The 16,496-nt window shown below is 42.4% G+C and overlaps 1 protein-coding gene across 2 annotated transcripts in view; it reads left to right on the forward strand.

Moving 5' to 3' along the window:
* Nucleotides 1-5,462, forward strand: part of LOC109236395 (helicase protein MOM1) — a 31,616-nt gene extending 26,154 nt beyond the window's left edge. For both annotated transcript variants that reach the window (XM_019402568.1, XM_019402569.1), the window contains 4 exons: nucleotides 852-2,675; nucleotides 3,058-3,705; nucleotides 3,789-4,014; nucleotides 4,244-5,462. In XM_019402568.1, the coding sequence (XP_019258113.1) occupies nucleotides 852-2,675; nucleotides 3,058-3,705; nucleotides 3,789-4,014; nucleotides 4,244-5,136 (3,591 nt within the window). In that variant the 3' untranslated portion in view covers nucleotides 5,137-5,462. The remainder of the gene's footprint in view (nucleotides 1-851; nucleotides 2,676-3,057; nucleotides 3,706-3,788; nucleotides 4,015-4,243) is intronic.
* The last annotated feature ends 11,034 nt before the right edge of the window (nucleotides 5,463-16,496 follow it).

Below are 16,496 nucleotides of genomic sequence, written 5' to 3' on the forward strand. Positions count from 1 at the left end.
AATTTTTTTTTTACCCTCCTTTACCCTAAGTCCCTAACCCTATTATTTCCTCTACCACATTTAAGGAATGATCATATTTAAAGCTCAAGGGAATGAAGTTCAAATTAATGGAAAACAACATTAGCCGTGATGATGTATTTTGTTTTTTTTTTTTTTTATACCGTTGGAGTGTTGGTGGCATACGTTTGATCCCTTACTTTAGTTTCGTTGCATGAGCTTGTTGACACAATTTTATGTTATAAACGGTGTTCATCTTATTTTAGCTTCTTTTTGTCCATATTAGTTAGGCGTGTTTATAGCGATATACTTTCCGTGGAATCCCGCAAATTTTCTTATTGGTGTAATCGATAACTGAATCGATAAGCCCCAAAAATCGATAAATCGAAACCTTATTGAAACGATAACGATAAGCATATGTACAAATCGATAATCGATATGTAATTATCGATAAGGGTCAAAATCGAATCGATAAATCGAATGCACACCCCTAATTCCATATTTGTCTAGTTATCACTCTACATCAACTAACCTGTCGAGTTAATAGTATATATTAATTGACATATCAGGTCTACTTTTTCCTATTGCCAATGTCACTGCCAAATCATCGCCTAGTCAACACCGTGGTTTGTCAGATCCCATTAAGCTGGCAGTATGCATGTTCTCGAATTCAATCATGTCTTATAGATTGATGGTAGTGCTACAGCCAATTTAGTTTGATGTCAAGGTCAAGTCTTATTAGATTATCATTAAATTAGCATTCAACTTTATCATATATATTTAGTGTGCTTCTTGCTTCAAGAAAAACATGTCGATGTGATTCTTCTTATTTGATGTTTACTGTGAATTATCAGTGTTGGGTTGCAGCTTCAATCTTAAAGCAAAAAATTGACAAAGAGGAGACATTCTTGCTAGCGAAGCAGCACTTACAGTTCGGATGCACCGAGGAAGAGGTAAACGGTGTTTATCTGAAGATCCGTTCCTTGAAAAAGATGTTCTTGCAGTGGTTGGATCAAAATGATAATGCTTCAAGTTCTTCTAAGTCTTTATTAGCTGCGCGATCTGTTCCAGAAGAGCCATCGAAGGGAAGCATGTCACAAGCTGTAGAATCTTCCCGGCTGAATGTGGAAAATGAAATGGATGAAGGATTTAAAGTTAAAAACTTATCCATGGAATGCATTGTCACGCCTAAAGAAGAACTTGTGGATATTGAAAGGGAAAAATTCATTAAGGAGGTCCAGTATAGATGTGACAGGCGAATGTCAAAGCTGGTACAGAAGCAAAAGGAGGAAATCAAAGAGTTCCAGAAAATATGGGAGAAGAAGAAGGAAGAGCTTGAGCTGGATTACAGAGTGAATTTTTCTGTTCTTCGGTCTATCTTTGGTCAGAATGCTGCAATAAAGGATAAACAAAAAATATTAGAAACTGAATTTTCAAGCAAAATGCAAGAGCTCAAATGCCGCAAGGACCAGCAGCTTAAAGAACTTGAGGTAGAACACACTGCTATGAGGAACAAGGAAATGCAAAAGGCTGCTTCTTGGCTGGCGGAAGCAAATTCCTTTAGGGGTGTTGGATTTAATCCTATAGATGACATAGGGTGCTCTCAGGAAAATGTAAATGTCTCTCACAATCGTCCCAAGGCTGTTCACCCTGTATCTGGACAACATGTTGAGGAACTGAATCGTAATATTGTGGATAGCACGCAGTGTGACATGGTAGCATCTGAACTACCTACATCTACTTCTGATGAGTCAGATATTCTTCCTATTGAAACTACGGATGTTTTAGCAACACCAGCAACAGAAGAGCAAGTTGAGATTGCATCCACGGCTGGAGTGTTGGTTGCTAGATCGGAGCAGCCTAATGAAGTAGGTGATTTAGGTGGTGGTTCAGAGGAATTTGGAGCATTTGGTGCTACATCTAATCAGCCTAATGAAGTAGGTGACCCAGATGTGCCTGCGTCTGCTTCCAACGAGTCAATTATTCTTCCTGTTGAAACTTCAAATGTTTTAGCAACAGCAGCAACGGAGGAGCAAGAGATCGCTTCCATGGCTGAAGCATTGGTTGCTAGATCCAAACAGCCTAATGAAGTAGGTGATTTAGGTGGTAGTTCAGAGGAAATTGGAGCTTTGGTTGCTGCATCCAGACAGCTTAATGAAGTAGGTGATCCAGATGTACCTGCATCTACCTCTAATGAGTCAAATATTCGTCCTATTGGAACTACAAATGTTTTAGCAGCACCAGCAGCAGAGGAGCAAGTTGAGACTGCGTCCACGGCTGGAGCGTTGGTTGCTAGATACGAGAGGCCTAATGAAGTAGGTGATTCAGGTGATGGTCCAGAGGAAATTGCTTCTGTGTTTCCTCTTCCTTCCGAAGAACATACTGAAGTTCCACTAGAGCATCCAACTAGAGAGCATTTGTTGGAAGTATCTGGAACGGGTGTTAATGTAGTTGTGGAGAATGATCATTCAGAAGTAAATAATGTTATTGAAGAATTGAATACAGAACATGGTAGTCTGGAAAATAATTCTCATTTACCAAATGATGAAGAAAACTCGAGAGATGCAGTTAGCTCCATTGATAGAAACCAAATTTCTCTTGAGGAAGTGGTAGTGGACTTGCGTTTGGCAGCAGCAGTTCCTACTTCTGATGGTGGTGGTTCTATACCTCAAAATCAAGTAAGTGCTCTTTGTCTTCCCAATTTATGAGGTGCTTGTGTTGTGTTATTCTGTAGAACATCTGGATTCAGAATCTGGACACAGGTATAAAAGCTCTCTCTAGGAAAGTTTAAAATGTCTCAAATTGCAAAGACATGCTCTTTTTAGATGTTTTGAGTGAGTAATTGGCAAGTGACTTTCTAGTTTTATTCCAAGCCGTAAAACAGGTAATTGGATCATTTTTTTCCTGGTGAATTGCAGTTCTACTATTCAAAAAATAATATGCGTGATTTGCCAAGCCAATGCTTTTTTTCCCGATACTTTGTAGAAATTTTTTGGCTGTTCTTTTATGGATGGTTTTGCACTTAAACTAGATCAGCTAAATCAGTACATATGTTTCCAGTCTTCAGGATATAATGAAACACTCCCTCATGAGATGCCACTCCAAGAAAATCAGAGTGGAACACAAGCTGATGTTGATGCGGGGCAATGTGGACCCAACAGTTCTGAAGCCGTGTTAATTAATAGTTCCAAGCAACAACAGCCAGCTTCTGATGGTTTTTCTCTTGCTGCTCACGAGCCACCAAGCGACACTGCACGTCAAACCCATGATGATGAAAGGAATTTTGTCCCAAACATTGTGTCTTCTCGTCATTTGGATGGAGAGATGATGGAAACTTTGCAGGCTGGTGGTAATTCGGGAGAGTGTCCATCTGTCGATGTTGAGATGTCGCCTCTGAGCTGTGATCGGCCTAATTTATCAGAAGTCAGTAGAGTGGATCCTCGACCTATTTCAGAACAGGGTTCATCTTCTAAGAGTACTGAAGCTTCTGTTCAAGTGCCAGGTTCTGCTGAGCTTCCTAGTCAAGCAGTCTTGCAACATAACACTAATGTTGCCTTCGTCCAAGGACCTAGGAATATACCAGTTCATCCTGCCCATCAGATGGCCAATTCGAATCCATTTCTTCCTTTCAATGCTGATCCTCTGCATAAAGAATGGGAAAGGATACATAAAGAAAGAGAACAAGCCACTAAGATTCTTGAGGATACGGTTAGTTCCAATTTCCTTCGTTGTGATTATTTGCTCCTAGTCGTTCTCTATTTTCTTCAAGCTCTTTTCCTCTTTTTGAGCAGAAATTGCGTCTGCGATCTGATTGCGAGAAGGCGATAGAGGAATTGGTTGCACAAATCCGTAAAAAGTATGATCTTAATCTTCAGGAAACTGAGGCAGCATTTTTTCGGAAGAAGAATGAACTTGATACGAGTCTGAACAAAGTTCTCATGAATAAGCTTTTGGCAAACGCTTTCAGATGCAAGTGCATGAATCTCAAACCTTCAGGGCTTCCAGGCATCCGTCAAGGTATATAATCATTGTTGGTTATGCATTGTTCGGAGAGTAGTTAACTTTTCCTGTCAGAATTTTGAACTGACACTTGTGTCCAGATATTATCTAGAATACATTATTATCAGGGTGATAAAAAGTAGTGCTAGTTGGCAATTTTTACTAGGTTATACAAGTCAGGTTTGTGATTTCTCAAGTAAAATTTTTCTTGTGTACTGAAGCTTATTTTTTTTTTTTTTTTTTTCAGTTGTGCCTTCTAGTTATATGCAGCATCTACATCAGGTGTCACAGCAGCCTAATTTGAGGTCTTCTCCTGTGACTGGTTCGTCTGCAGCTAGCCAGCAAAATTTAGCCCCACCTATTTTGAGAGCTTCTCAAGCCACCAGTTTGTCCTCAGCTGGCCAAGGACAGGTTGGACAGGAGACTTCTGTCCCCTCTTTGCCAGTTATTAATCGTTCAGTAAATTCTGGTGGGATTCCTCAGCCTGCATTTAGATCTACACCTGTTACCGGGTTGTCTTTCGCTGGCCAACAAGCACCCATTCAGCAGACAGCTGCTGTTAGTCGTTCACCAGCACTTTCTGCTGGAGTTCCTGGCAGACCGCCTCTCATCAGTGCAATTACCCCTTCCACTGGCAATCTCAGGGTAGCTGGTGAGATCCGTGCTCCAGCCCCCCATCTTCAGCCTTTCAGAACTCCTACATCCATGTCTACGAGCAGCCCCTCAACCCTTGCACATGGTTTGCAAAATCAACCGCTATCCACTAACATGGCTGCATCATCACCCGCACTTCCCCAACTTGCTTCTCTACAAACAACATCCTCCCCATCACAGTTAGCTACAGATCTTTCTACTGCGGTAGATCTCTCTTCTCGGAGTATGAGTTCGCAGCATGACATTGGCGAGTTGCCTGCTCCACAAAATCCGCCTATGTCTGCGCAGGAACTGCTTTTGAATATGGAGAATCGACCTCATGCAAACAGGCGGAACATTATGCCACCTCTACCAGATATGAGCTCTAACTTCGATTCATTGGACCTATCCGACTTTCAAACATTGGATAGTGTACAGGGAGGTTCTACTTCTTCAGCCATAGCTACTAATGTAACTGATGTTGTTTGTGTATCTGATGATGAGTGACTTGTTGACGATGAAGTTTATTTTGTTGTCTGTCGGTCAGCTTTATCATGTGTTTGTAAAAATGAATCAAAAGAATAATAATTAATTAAAAAAGAAAAAAACAGAAAGGAAGAGAAAGGTATAAGGAGGAAGCTTGACAAGATTACATGGGCTTGCATGTTCTTCCTCCCCCCCTTCCTTTTCCACTGTTATAGTTTTTGCCCATTACCCTTAAATAGAGAATGATTTCCAGGCCAGTGATACAAGATGTTAGTTTTCCTGCATATGTAATCTAAACACTAGTTAATGTGAAAATTACGTTGTCACTTTCCGAAGCTGATTCGGAACTGAAGAGGCGCATAATAGATTGGTATGAGAATCATCTGCTGCATAATAGATCGTGAATTTCATGAGTTGTCATGTAACTGAATAATCAAATCATTTTACAACCACTTAAGAAGGATCCTTCAAAATATAATTCACGAGTTGCGTAACTGAAAAAATCAATCATTTACATCCACCTGTGATTTGTGAAGGATCCTCAAAAGTTGAGGATTATGCACCTTGCTTCGTGACTACAGCAGTGAGACCGAGGTAATGAAAGTTTAGTTGCTGAACAAGAATAAATTCCCAGTTCCGGAATTAGGTCTCAAGTATGAATAGATGTTATCCAATCGTTTAGTTCCCAGTGAACACTTTATCATATTCTAAGCAGCATCTCTAAATTACTTTTCTTCCTGCGAGAATTGCTTATTGCTTGGGAAGAATGCGGCTAAAGAACAGATGCTATGGCCTAGGGATAAGTAGGTACATAACTCGTTCCAGTGAAGCGGGGAAAAATGTACGAATTATTCCAAGCTGAATAGCTAGGTACATCTTTTGTAGTTGCTTCATTATAAGGCCAATGGTGAAGCAATTATGGGATAGCTTCAGAGCTGCGACCAAGTATACCAACGGATAGCTCCCCTGCATGTGTATTTATGAGCTTAGGAGCACAATTTTTTTTCCTATTAATCTGGTAATTACTTTTGTAAAATCAGATCCTGTAGTGATATCAATTCAGGTAAAGCCAAAACTACAGAAATAACCCAGTGAAATCCCACTAGTGAGGTCTGGGGAGAGTAGAGTGTTCGTAGATCTTACCCCTACCCCAAAAGGGTAGAGAGGCTGTTTCCGGGAAACTCTCGGCTCAACAAGAGAGACAATAATATCAGAAAAGAAATAAGAGAAAAGACATGTAACAACAAGAGATGCCAGAAAGAAAATAACAACAACGCATACGTGAAAGGACAATAACACAAAACTAAGCAAAACAACAATAACACAACATAAACCGCTAACAAACCTACACGAAACTCTATCAGACTACCCAGTACAAAGAGAGAAGAACTCTCGACTATCCCCTAGCCTACCACCCTAATGCTCGACCTCCACATGTTGCTATCAAGAGTCATGTCCTCGGAAATCTGAAGTCGCGCCATGTCCTGTCTGATCACCTTGCCCCAGTACTTCTTAGGCCGCCCTCTGCCTCTTCTCGTACCTGCCAAAGTCAATCGCTCACACCTCCTAACCACTGCATCTAGGCTTCTCCTCCGCACGTGTCCAAACCATCTAAGACGCGCTTCCCGCATCTTGTCGTCCACAGAAACCAGACCCACCCTCTCCCGAATATCTTCATTCCAAATCTTATTCAGCCTAGTGTGCCCACACATTCATCTCAACATCCTCATTTCTGCTATTTTCATCTTCTGGATACGTGAATTCTTGACTGGCCAACACTCAGCTCCATACAACATGGCCGAATGTAAGGATAGACAAACCTCAATGGAAGGAGTAGGGACAGAGTAGCATTCTGGAAAATTTCATAATATTTAAAGTCCATTTAGAGGCTTAACAGATACTTAAAATCCTTGTTATGCGTGCCAAATTATGGTAACAGATAAAGTTATACTGTAGAAGCGTATAAAAGTATTCGTACTATGGTATGAAAGTGTATGAGTGCATATAAGTATGTGAAAATACTTGAGGAACCAAATTGAAAGTTGGAAAAGTGAAAGAAGTCCATGGCTTCAGCCACACCCCTCCATGGTGAAGTGAAGGATTTTTGTAAAGGAAAAAGGGGCCTTTGGATAGAATGTTCACAGCTGAAGCAATAGGCTATGTGGCTTCAGCTATGACTCAATGTGATAAGTGCTCCGGTTTTTTCACCTATAACTGGAGCAAGGAATTCTGCGGCTCCAATGATGCACCAAGGCAGTGAGGGCTTAAGTTTTTTTAAACTGTGAGAGGTTGACATTGGAGGGCCTACAGAGAGGTAGAGGTAGGCCAAAGAAGAGGTGGGGAGAGGTGATTAGGCAAGACATGTGTATACGATCGAAATCAGGTATGCCCGATTTCTCAGGCTCGAGGGTTCTCCTTAAGCCCGAATTCAGGATGGATCGAGTTCGAGCTCGATGGACCAGGCTCGAGCTCGACGACAGAGTACAAAGCTCGAAGAACTAGTTCGAGGAACGTTGGAGTCTAATATGACCAGCCTCGAGATAATGCTGATGGATTTATAACAGAATGAGCTAGATTCCTACCACGTCCCCAAGATCGCGACGTAAATCCCGGGATAGATTTGTACGAATCCATACTAGGCGGTTAGACAACCGTCCCAATAAGATTCTTACTGTAAATAGAAATGTACCTTATTTATGGTTCCCCTATTATATAAAGGGGACCCCAATCATTTGTAAAGGACAATCAATCATTGGCAAAGAATATACTCTCTTACATTTTCGCTCATTGTTCATCAGAATTGTCCTTTAGCTTTATTATTCTTGCTTTACTGTTCTTGATTCCTCTCGAGGTCACTTTGGCTCGAGGTCGAGACTGACCTACATTCTGGTTTGGTTTTACTTATTTCTTTCATTTCTACTTCAGATTTCTTAGTTATTAATTAGTATTGAACTAAATCACGTATCTTTAATTGTTACTCGTATTTTTTAGGTAAACAGTTTGGCGCCCACAATGGGGCTAAAGATAATAGTGATTATTTCAGTACTGATTTTGATAACATACGTTGTTTTCACACTTGTTCTTGTCAAGAATTCTTGCTTTCAGGTAAAAATATGTCAAACTCGCAAAACGCACCCGTACACGGTGATGAGGGTCTTGGGTTTCAGGGTAAAACAACAATGTAGGGGTCGGTGTACCACCGATTAACCCTGTGGAAGTGCCAAATGGGGAACCAGTCGATGTTAGTTCGCACATTGCTTTGGATGCGGATTTAGGCGCGGACCCCGGATGAAGTGTACACAGGGAAGCCCGATCTGGTGGCCAAGGAACACAAGATCTAGGAGGCGATCGAGTCAGCCTCCAAGTAATTTTCGAGATGCTACAAGCTCAACAGGTTGCTATTGCTCAGCTTCAGAGTCAGCACAAAACTCCAAGTATAGTCGAACCAGAGAACACTCGACGTACTGAGCCGATACCGGAAAGATCAAACGGTAATGGCTCGGGAATTGATCCCACAATTATGAGGATGATCAAGGAACTCGCCAAGAGAATCGAGTCCGGGGAGAAGAAGATTGAGGACAATGATAAGAAAGTTGAGACTTATAACTACCGTGTTGATCAAATACCAGTGGCACCCCTGGTCTTAAAAGGTTTAGATGCCAAAAATTTTACAAAAACCATTCCCTCAGAGCGCGGCTCCGATGCCCATTCCTAAAAAGTTTCGCATGCCCGATATACCCAAATACAACGGGACAACCGACCCTAAAGAGCATATTACCCCATACACTTGCGGGATTAAAGGAAACGATCTGAATGATGATGAGATTGAATCAGTATTGTTGAAAAAATTTGGGGAAACTTTGTTGAAAGGAGCCATGATTTGGTACCACAACTTGCCCCAAAACTCTATCGATTCATTTGCTATATTAACAGACGCCTTTGTGAAAGCGAATGCCGGGGCCATAAAGGTGGCGACGAGGAAATCGGACATTTTTAAGATAAGACAGAGGAATGATGAGATGTTAAGGGAGTTCGTGTCCCGATTTCAGATAGAGCGAATAAAATTACCACCGGTCTCGGATGACTGGGCGGTACAGGCTTTTATGCAGGGTTTGAATGAGCGGAGTTCGATCGCGTCACGATAATTAAAGCAGAATCTGATCGAGTACCTAGCTGTGACGTGGTCAGATGTACATAATCGTTACCAATCCAAGATCAGGGTCGAGGACGACCAGTTGGGAGCCCCCTCGGGTTCATTTCATCCTAATAGATCAACAGCTAAGGCCCCGAGGGACACAGACAGGGAATCAAGATCAAACAAGGAACGGTATAAGCCATATATCGATCGGAGGAACAACGGGTCGAGGTGCAACACTCCTCGAAACGATCGGAGAAATGATCGAGGTCAAAGTTCTCGGGGACTCTTGAGTAAGAATGGATTTGATAAACATACCGACCCTGCGGAAGCACCTTGACTGTCTGAGTATAATTTCAGTGTAGATGCATCGGGGATCGTGTCAGCAATTAGAAGAATCAAAGACACCAGGTGGCCTAGGCCTATACAAACTGATCCTTCCCAAAGAAATCCAAACCTGATGTGTAAATATCATGGCACACATGGCCATAGAACCGAAGACTGCAGGCAGCTGAGAGAGGAGGTAGCTCGGTTGTTCAACGAGGGTCATCTTCGAGAATTGCTCAGCGATCGAGCTAAGAACCACTTCAGGGATAGAGATGCAAACAGAAAAATGAGCAGGAGGTTCCTCAACACGTAATTCATATGATCGTGGGTGGTGTCGATGTTCCACAAGGGCTTGTATTCAAACACACCAAGGTGTCGATCACTAGGGAAAAATGGACTCGGAGCTATGTTCCCGAGGGCGTCCTATCATTCGATGATAATGAACCGGAAGGCATATCTCAACCGCACAATGACACCCTGGTAATTTCTATTTTGTTAAATAAAATTCAAGTTAAACGTGCTCTAGTGGATCCAGGTAGCTCAGCAAACATAATCAGATCGAGGGTCATAGAGCCTCCTTCAGGACCAAATCGTACCTGCATCTCGACTCCTAAATAGTTTCAACATGGCAAGCGAAACAACAAAGGGGGAGATAATCTTACTAGTGAACGTGGTCGGAACCATCCAAGATACAAAGTTCTATGTCATCGAAGGCGACATGAGGTATAATGCACTTCTCGGGAGGCCGTGGATCCACAACATGAGGGCAGTACCTTCGACCCTCCATCAGATGATAAAATTCCCAACATTGGATGGAGTGAAAATGGTTTACGGAGAACAACACGCTGCAAAAGAGATGTTTGCAGTCGAAGAGGTGATACTGGTACCAGCAGCTTCGACCTCGGAAAAGTCAAGCACCAAAGATAAGCAGATGGCTAAATAGCAATCATCGTTCCCAGCCTCGATCGAATCGGAGCAGCAGGTAACCGTAGACGAAGAAGAGGATCTCCTTACTCCTCGAACTTTCGTCGTTCCCAAAGAGTCTGATACAACCAAGTCGACGGTCGAGGAACTGGAGCAGGTCATACTGATCGAATACATGCCCGGAGAAAGGTATACTTGGGAAAAGGGTTAACCCCCAAACTCAGGAAAAACTTTATTCAATTTCTTATTGATAATATGGATTGTTTTGCTTGGTCCCATTTAGACATGACAGGGATCCCACCGAAAATAACAACGCAACGGCTAAGCCTCGACCCCAGGTTCAAACCAGTAAAGCAAAAGAGAAGGCTCCAGTCCGAAGTGAAGCATGCATTCATAAAGGATGAGGTAACCGAACTTCTTAAAATAGGGTCTATTCAGGAGGTAAAATACCCTGAATGGTTAGCCAACATAGTTGTAGTTCCTAAAAAGGGAAACAAACTTAGAATGTGCGTAGATTATAAGGATTTAAACAAAGCATGCCCTAAAGACTCTTTTCCATTGCCTAACATCGATCGCTTGATCGATGCCACGGACGGCCACGAGATTCTAACCTTTCTCGACGCCTACTCCGGGTACAATCAAATTCAGATGGATCCGGAGGACCGGGAAAAGACCTCATTTATATCACTAAGTTTGGAACATACTGTTACAATGTAATGCCCTTCGGACTAAAAAATGTTGGAGCAACATACCAACGCTTAGTTAACAGAATGTTCGAGGAACACATAGGTAAATCAATGGAAGTTTACATTGACGATATGTTGGTTAAGTCCCTGCGCACAGAGGACCATTTAACTCATTTGCAGGAAACATTCAAAATCTTGAGGAAGTACAACATGAAGCTTAACCTGGAAAAATGTGCCTTTAGAGTCAGCTCGGGCAAGTTCCTCGGCTTCATGGTATCTAACTGGGGGATCGAGATCAACCCCGAAAAGATCAAGGCCATCGAAGGTATCACAATCGTGGATAGTGTGAAAGTCGTGCAAAGGCTAACAGGACGGATAACCGCCCTGGGTCGGTTCATTTCGAGGTCATCAGATCGAAGTCATAGGTTCTTTTCCTTGCTCAAAAAGAAAAAGGACTTCGTATGGACCCCGGAATGCCAACATGCCTTAGAGGAGTTGAAGCGATATTTATCGAGCCCACATTTGCTTCACACCCCGAAGTAGCTGAAAACCTTTACTTATATCTGGCAGTGTCCGAGATAGCGGTAAGTGGGGTACTAGTTCGAGAAGAGCAAGGTACGCAATACCATGTTTATTATGTGAGTCGAACTCTAGGAGATGCTGAAACTAGATACCCTCACTTAGAAAAATTAGCACTTGCATTAATTAGCACATCTAGAAAGTTAAAGCCATATTTCCAGTGCCACCCAATATGTGTGTTAACTACTTATCCCCTTCGAAATGTTTTGCATAGGCCCGAACTATCGGGCCAGCTGGCCAAATGGGTCGTCGAACTTGGCGGGTAGATATCGAATATCAACCCCGAACGGCCATCAAGTCTCAAATCTTAGCTGACTTCGTGGCCGATTTTTCGCCGACCCTCCTACCCGAAGTGGAGAAAGATCTTCTTCTAAAATCAGGTACATCATCGGGGGTATGGACCCATTTCATGGACGGAGCTTCGAATGTGAAAGGGTCCGGGCTTGGCATTGTTTTGAAGCCACCAACAGGTAGTATTATTAGAAAATCTATCAAAACTTCTAGGTTGACTAATAATGAGGCCGAGTATGAGGCCATGATTGCAGGTCTCGAGCTAGCTAAAATCTTGGGGGCAGAAGTCATTGAAGCCAAGTGCGATTCGATGTTAGTCGTAAACCAAGTAAATAAAAGTTTTGAAGTTCGAGAAGATAGGATGCAACGATACTTGAATAAGCTACAGGTAACCTTACACCACAATAAGGAGTGGACTCTAGATCATATGCCTCAAGAACAAAATAGTAAGGCCGATGCACTTGCTAATTTGGGATCATCGAAGATGATATCGTCCTGGGGATTGTCGTCCAATTATCGAGATCCGTGGTCAAAGAGGATCATGCCGAAATAAATTCTACAAGTTTGACTTGGGATTGGAGGAATAAGTATATCGACTATTTGAAAAATGGAAAGCTCCCATCGGATCATAAAGAGCCAAGAGCTCTACGAACCAGGGCTGCTAGGTTCGCATTGGATGAAGATGGAACATTGTACAGGAGGACTTTCGATGGACCATTGGCGGTATGTTTAGGGTCGGGGATACCGATTATATTCTACGAGAAATCCAGGAAGGTACTTGTGGGAACCACTCTGGTGCCGAGTCTTTGATTCGCAAAATTATTAGAGCAGGGTATTATTGGGATAGCATGGAAAAGATACTAAGGAGTTTGTCAAAAGTGTGATAAATGTCAAAGGTTCGCACCAATGATTCATCAACCCGGAGAGCAACTACACTCAGTCATGTCCCTGTGGCCTTTCATGAAATAGGGAATGAACATAGTCAGCTGTGATAACCCAAAAGGTCATCACTTGAATTACAAGTCAATTCTGTGTTCCGGGGTCTTAAAAAGTCTCCTTTTATCTTGCCTCGATTTGCGTGCGTGGTCCGGGCATATATCCGGAACGCTTTTATGTGAAAATTTGATAAAAATACTAATTTTGCCTTTAAAATTAAATTTAAGTTGACTTCGGTCAATATTTTGGGTAAATAGACCCGAACCCGTGATTTGACGGTCCCGGAGGATCCGTAGAAAAATATGGGACTTGGGTGTATGACCGAAATTATATTCCGAGGTCCCAAGCCCGAGAAATGAATTTTTGAAGAAAATTGTTTAACTGAAATTTTAAGAGTTTTTGGAAATTTAAATGTGTTTGAATTTGATGGTATCGGGCTCGTATTGTGGTTCCGGAGCCTGGTACAGGTCTTCTATGGTATTTAAGTTGTGCCTGTAAAATTTGGTAAGAAACGGACTTCATATGATGTGAATCGGACCCTCGGTCGTGAAATTTGAAACTTAAGAGTTCTTGAGATTTTTCTTTGATTTTGATGCTAAACTCGTAGTTCGAGGCATCATTTTGGTGATTTGATCGCGCGAGCAAGTCCGTATGATGTTTTTATGTTAGTATGCATGTTTGTTTTGGAGCCCCGAGGGCTCGGGTGGGTTTTGGATAGGCCACGGGATGTTTTTACACTTAGAAAAGTTGCAGGTTTTGCTGTTGCAGGTGCACAGTGATTTTGTTCTTCGTGTTCGCGTGGCTTCACTCGCGAACGCGTAAGGCAAATTTCCTAGGGTGTCATTTTCTTCTTCGCGAACGCAGATCTCATGACGCGAACACGAAGCTTTGGAAGAGTTACCCTTCGCGATTTGGCCCACGCGAACGCATAGGGTTAGTGGACCTGGGGGAGGGAGCTCGATTTATTCTACGCGAACGCGGCCTTTAGACCGCGAACGCGAAGGCCTGAGGAGCTAAAGCTCCGCGAACGCGGGCCATCCAACGCGAACGCGAAGGCCATCTGGGCCTGACCCACCGCGAACGCGGCAGGCCCATCGCGAACGCGATGAAGGCCTGCCCAGTCTTTTTAAAACAGATTTCAAAATGGGCAGAACCCATTTTCTTCATATTTTGAACTCCCAAGACCTAGAGGCAATTTTCTTCACAAAAATTCATCCCCAAAGTGTTGGTAATCAATTCTAAACTTTACTTTTTCAATTACTCAATGTTTTTCATCACTTTTTAACCAAGAATCAAGAGTTTTCATGGTAGAAATTAGGGATTTAGGTAGAGTTAGAGATTTTTGAATAATTGGAATTTAGACCTCGTTTTGGGGTCAGATTTCAAAACTAATTACATATTCGGGCTCGTGGGTGAATGGGTGATCGGGTTTTGGTCCGAACCTCGAGTTTTGACCAAGCAACCCGGGGTCGATTTTTGACTTTTTGGGGAAAATGATAGAAAACTTATAATTTAGCATTGGGATTGAATTCTTTAGAATTTATTGATGTTGTTAAATTAATTTGGGTTAGATACAAGTAATTTGGAGGCGAATTCTAAAGGAAAAGCGGTGTTTGAGGCTTGAGTTGGCCGTGGAAGTTCGAGGTAAGTGTTTGGTCTAACCTTAGCTTGAGGGAATAGGTATTTTGCCTTATTTGCTATGTGCTAGTGTAGTGTACGACGTATAGGTGTGGTGACGAGTATCTATACATCGGTGTCAAGCATGCCCGTGAGTCTTAAATTATGATCGTTGTGTTTCTTAATAAGTACTGCGTATGCCTAAATTGTTGATTATCCATGTTGAGTAAGATTTATGATTTTCTTCTTGGTATTTGGTTATTATTGAGCATTGGCTCTAGTTGAGGTGCAATTGTGAAGTCAATTGTTGGTACAAGTTTGGTTATAGCTGATTCCCTTGCCGGGACGTATTTAATTCTTATTGTTGATTCCCTTGCCGGAACGTATTTATACTTATTGTTGATTCCCTTGCTGGGATACTGTTGTTGCTATTGTTTGGGTGAGTAAAGAGTGATAAATCACGAAGGGTGATGCCGTGCACATTCATACTTATGCATATGGTGAGAGAAGAGTGATAAAGCACGAAGGGTGATGCCGTGTACATTTACATTGATATTGATGCATATGGTGAGGAAGAGTGATAAAGCACGAAGGGTGGTGCCGTGCATATTTCTAATATTTATATGGTAAGGAAGATAGATAAAGCACGATGGGTGATGCCGTGCACATATTCATTACTTGATTGCATTGGTGAGGATTGAGAGTAAAAACACGAAGGGTGATGTCGTGCACTTATTTCCTGTTTGTTGTGATTTCTTGCTGTTTTCATTTCAAATACCTCAATTGTCTTATTCCATTATTACTGTCATTCTTTATGTTGTTATTTCTCCCAAAGCATGTTACCCCTCCCCCGTTACTTTTGAATTGCTTCTGTTATCGTTATTCTGCTAGATACTGTGTAACTGCACGTTAATTATTTGTTGCGTCCTAGCCTCGTCACTACTTCGCCGAGGTTAGGCTCGACACTTACCAGCACATGGTGTCAGTTGTGCTGATACTACACTCTGCACTCTTTTGTGCAGATTTTGGTACTGGAGCATACAGACCTTAGCTAGGGTTTGTTGCCTTTAGTCCATCGGAGACCTGAGGTAGTCCTACAGGCGTCCGCAGGCCTTGGCGTCCCCTTCCTATCTAATTTCATTCTGTACTTTTCTATTTCAGAGACAGATATGTATTTATTTTGTTCAGACCCTGTTTGTAGTATTCTTAAATTGTCCGTGATATTGTGATACCATTTCTGGGTGGTTTATGTTTATGGATTCATATTGGTGTTAGATTAATCGTTAAATTTCGTTCTTCTGCATTATTGTTTCCGCTGTTTATAATTTGTTAACTTGAAATTGTTGAGGGATTAAAAATGAAAAGGTTAAATTAATCGGAATTATTGGCTTGCCTAGCTTTCACTAGTAGGAGCCATCACGACTCCCGAGGGTGGGAAATCCGGGTCGTGATAAGTTGGTATCAGAGCTCTAGGTTTCTTAGGTCTCACAATTCACGGACAAGCTTGGTAGAGTCTGAGGGATCGGTATGGAGACGTCTGTGCTTATCCCCCAGAGGCTACAGAGTTAGGAACAGTTTCACTTCTACTCTTCTCTGTCGTGCGATTTGGTTTCTCAATGCTAATTGAACTTCCACTCTGTTCTTTCGCAAATGGCGAGAACACGCGCTTGTTCATCCACTGATCAGCAGCCCGAGCCCCCATAGAAGCATCTACGAGGGGTAGAGGGCAAGGCCGAGGCCGTGCTAGGGGCCGAGGCAGGGGCAGAGCTCAGCCCAGTCCAGACAGAAGAGTTATACCGACCACAAGGTTCGTGATGTAGCATTCATGGTCGGAGAGCGAGTGTTGCTCCGGGTGTCGCCCATGAAGGGCGTGATGAGATTTGGGA

This window comes from Nicotiana attenuata, unplaced genomic scaffold (assembly GCF_001879085.1).
Source record: "Nicotiana attenuata strain UT unplaced genomic scaffold, NIATTr2, whole genome shotgun sequence".
NCBI lineage: Eukaryota > Viridiplantae > Streptophyta > Magnoliopsida > Solanales > Solanaceae > Nicotiana > Nicotiana attenuata.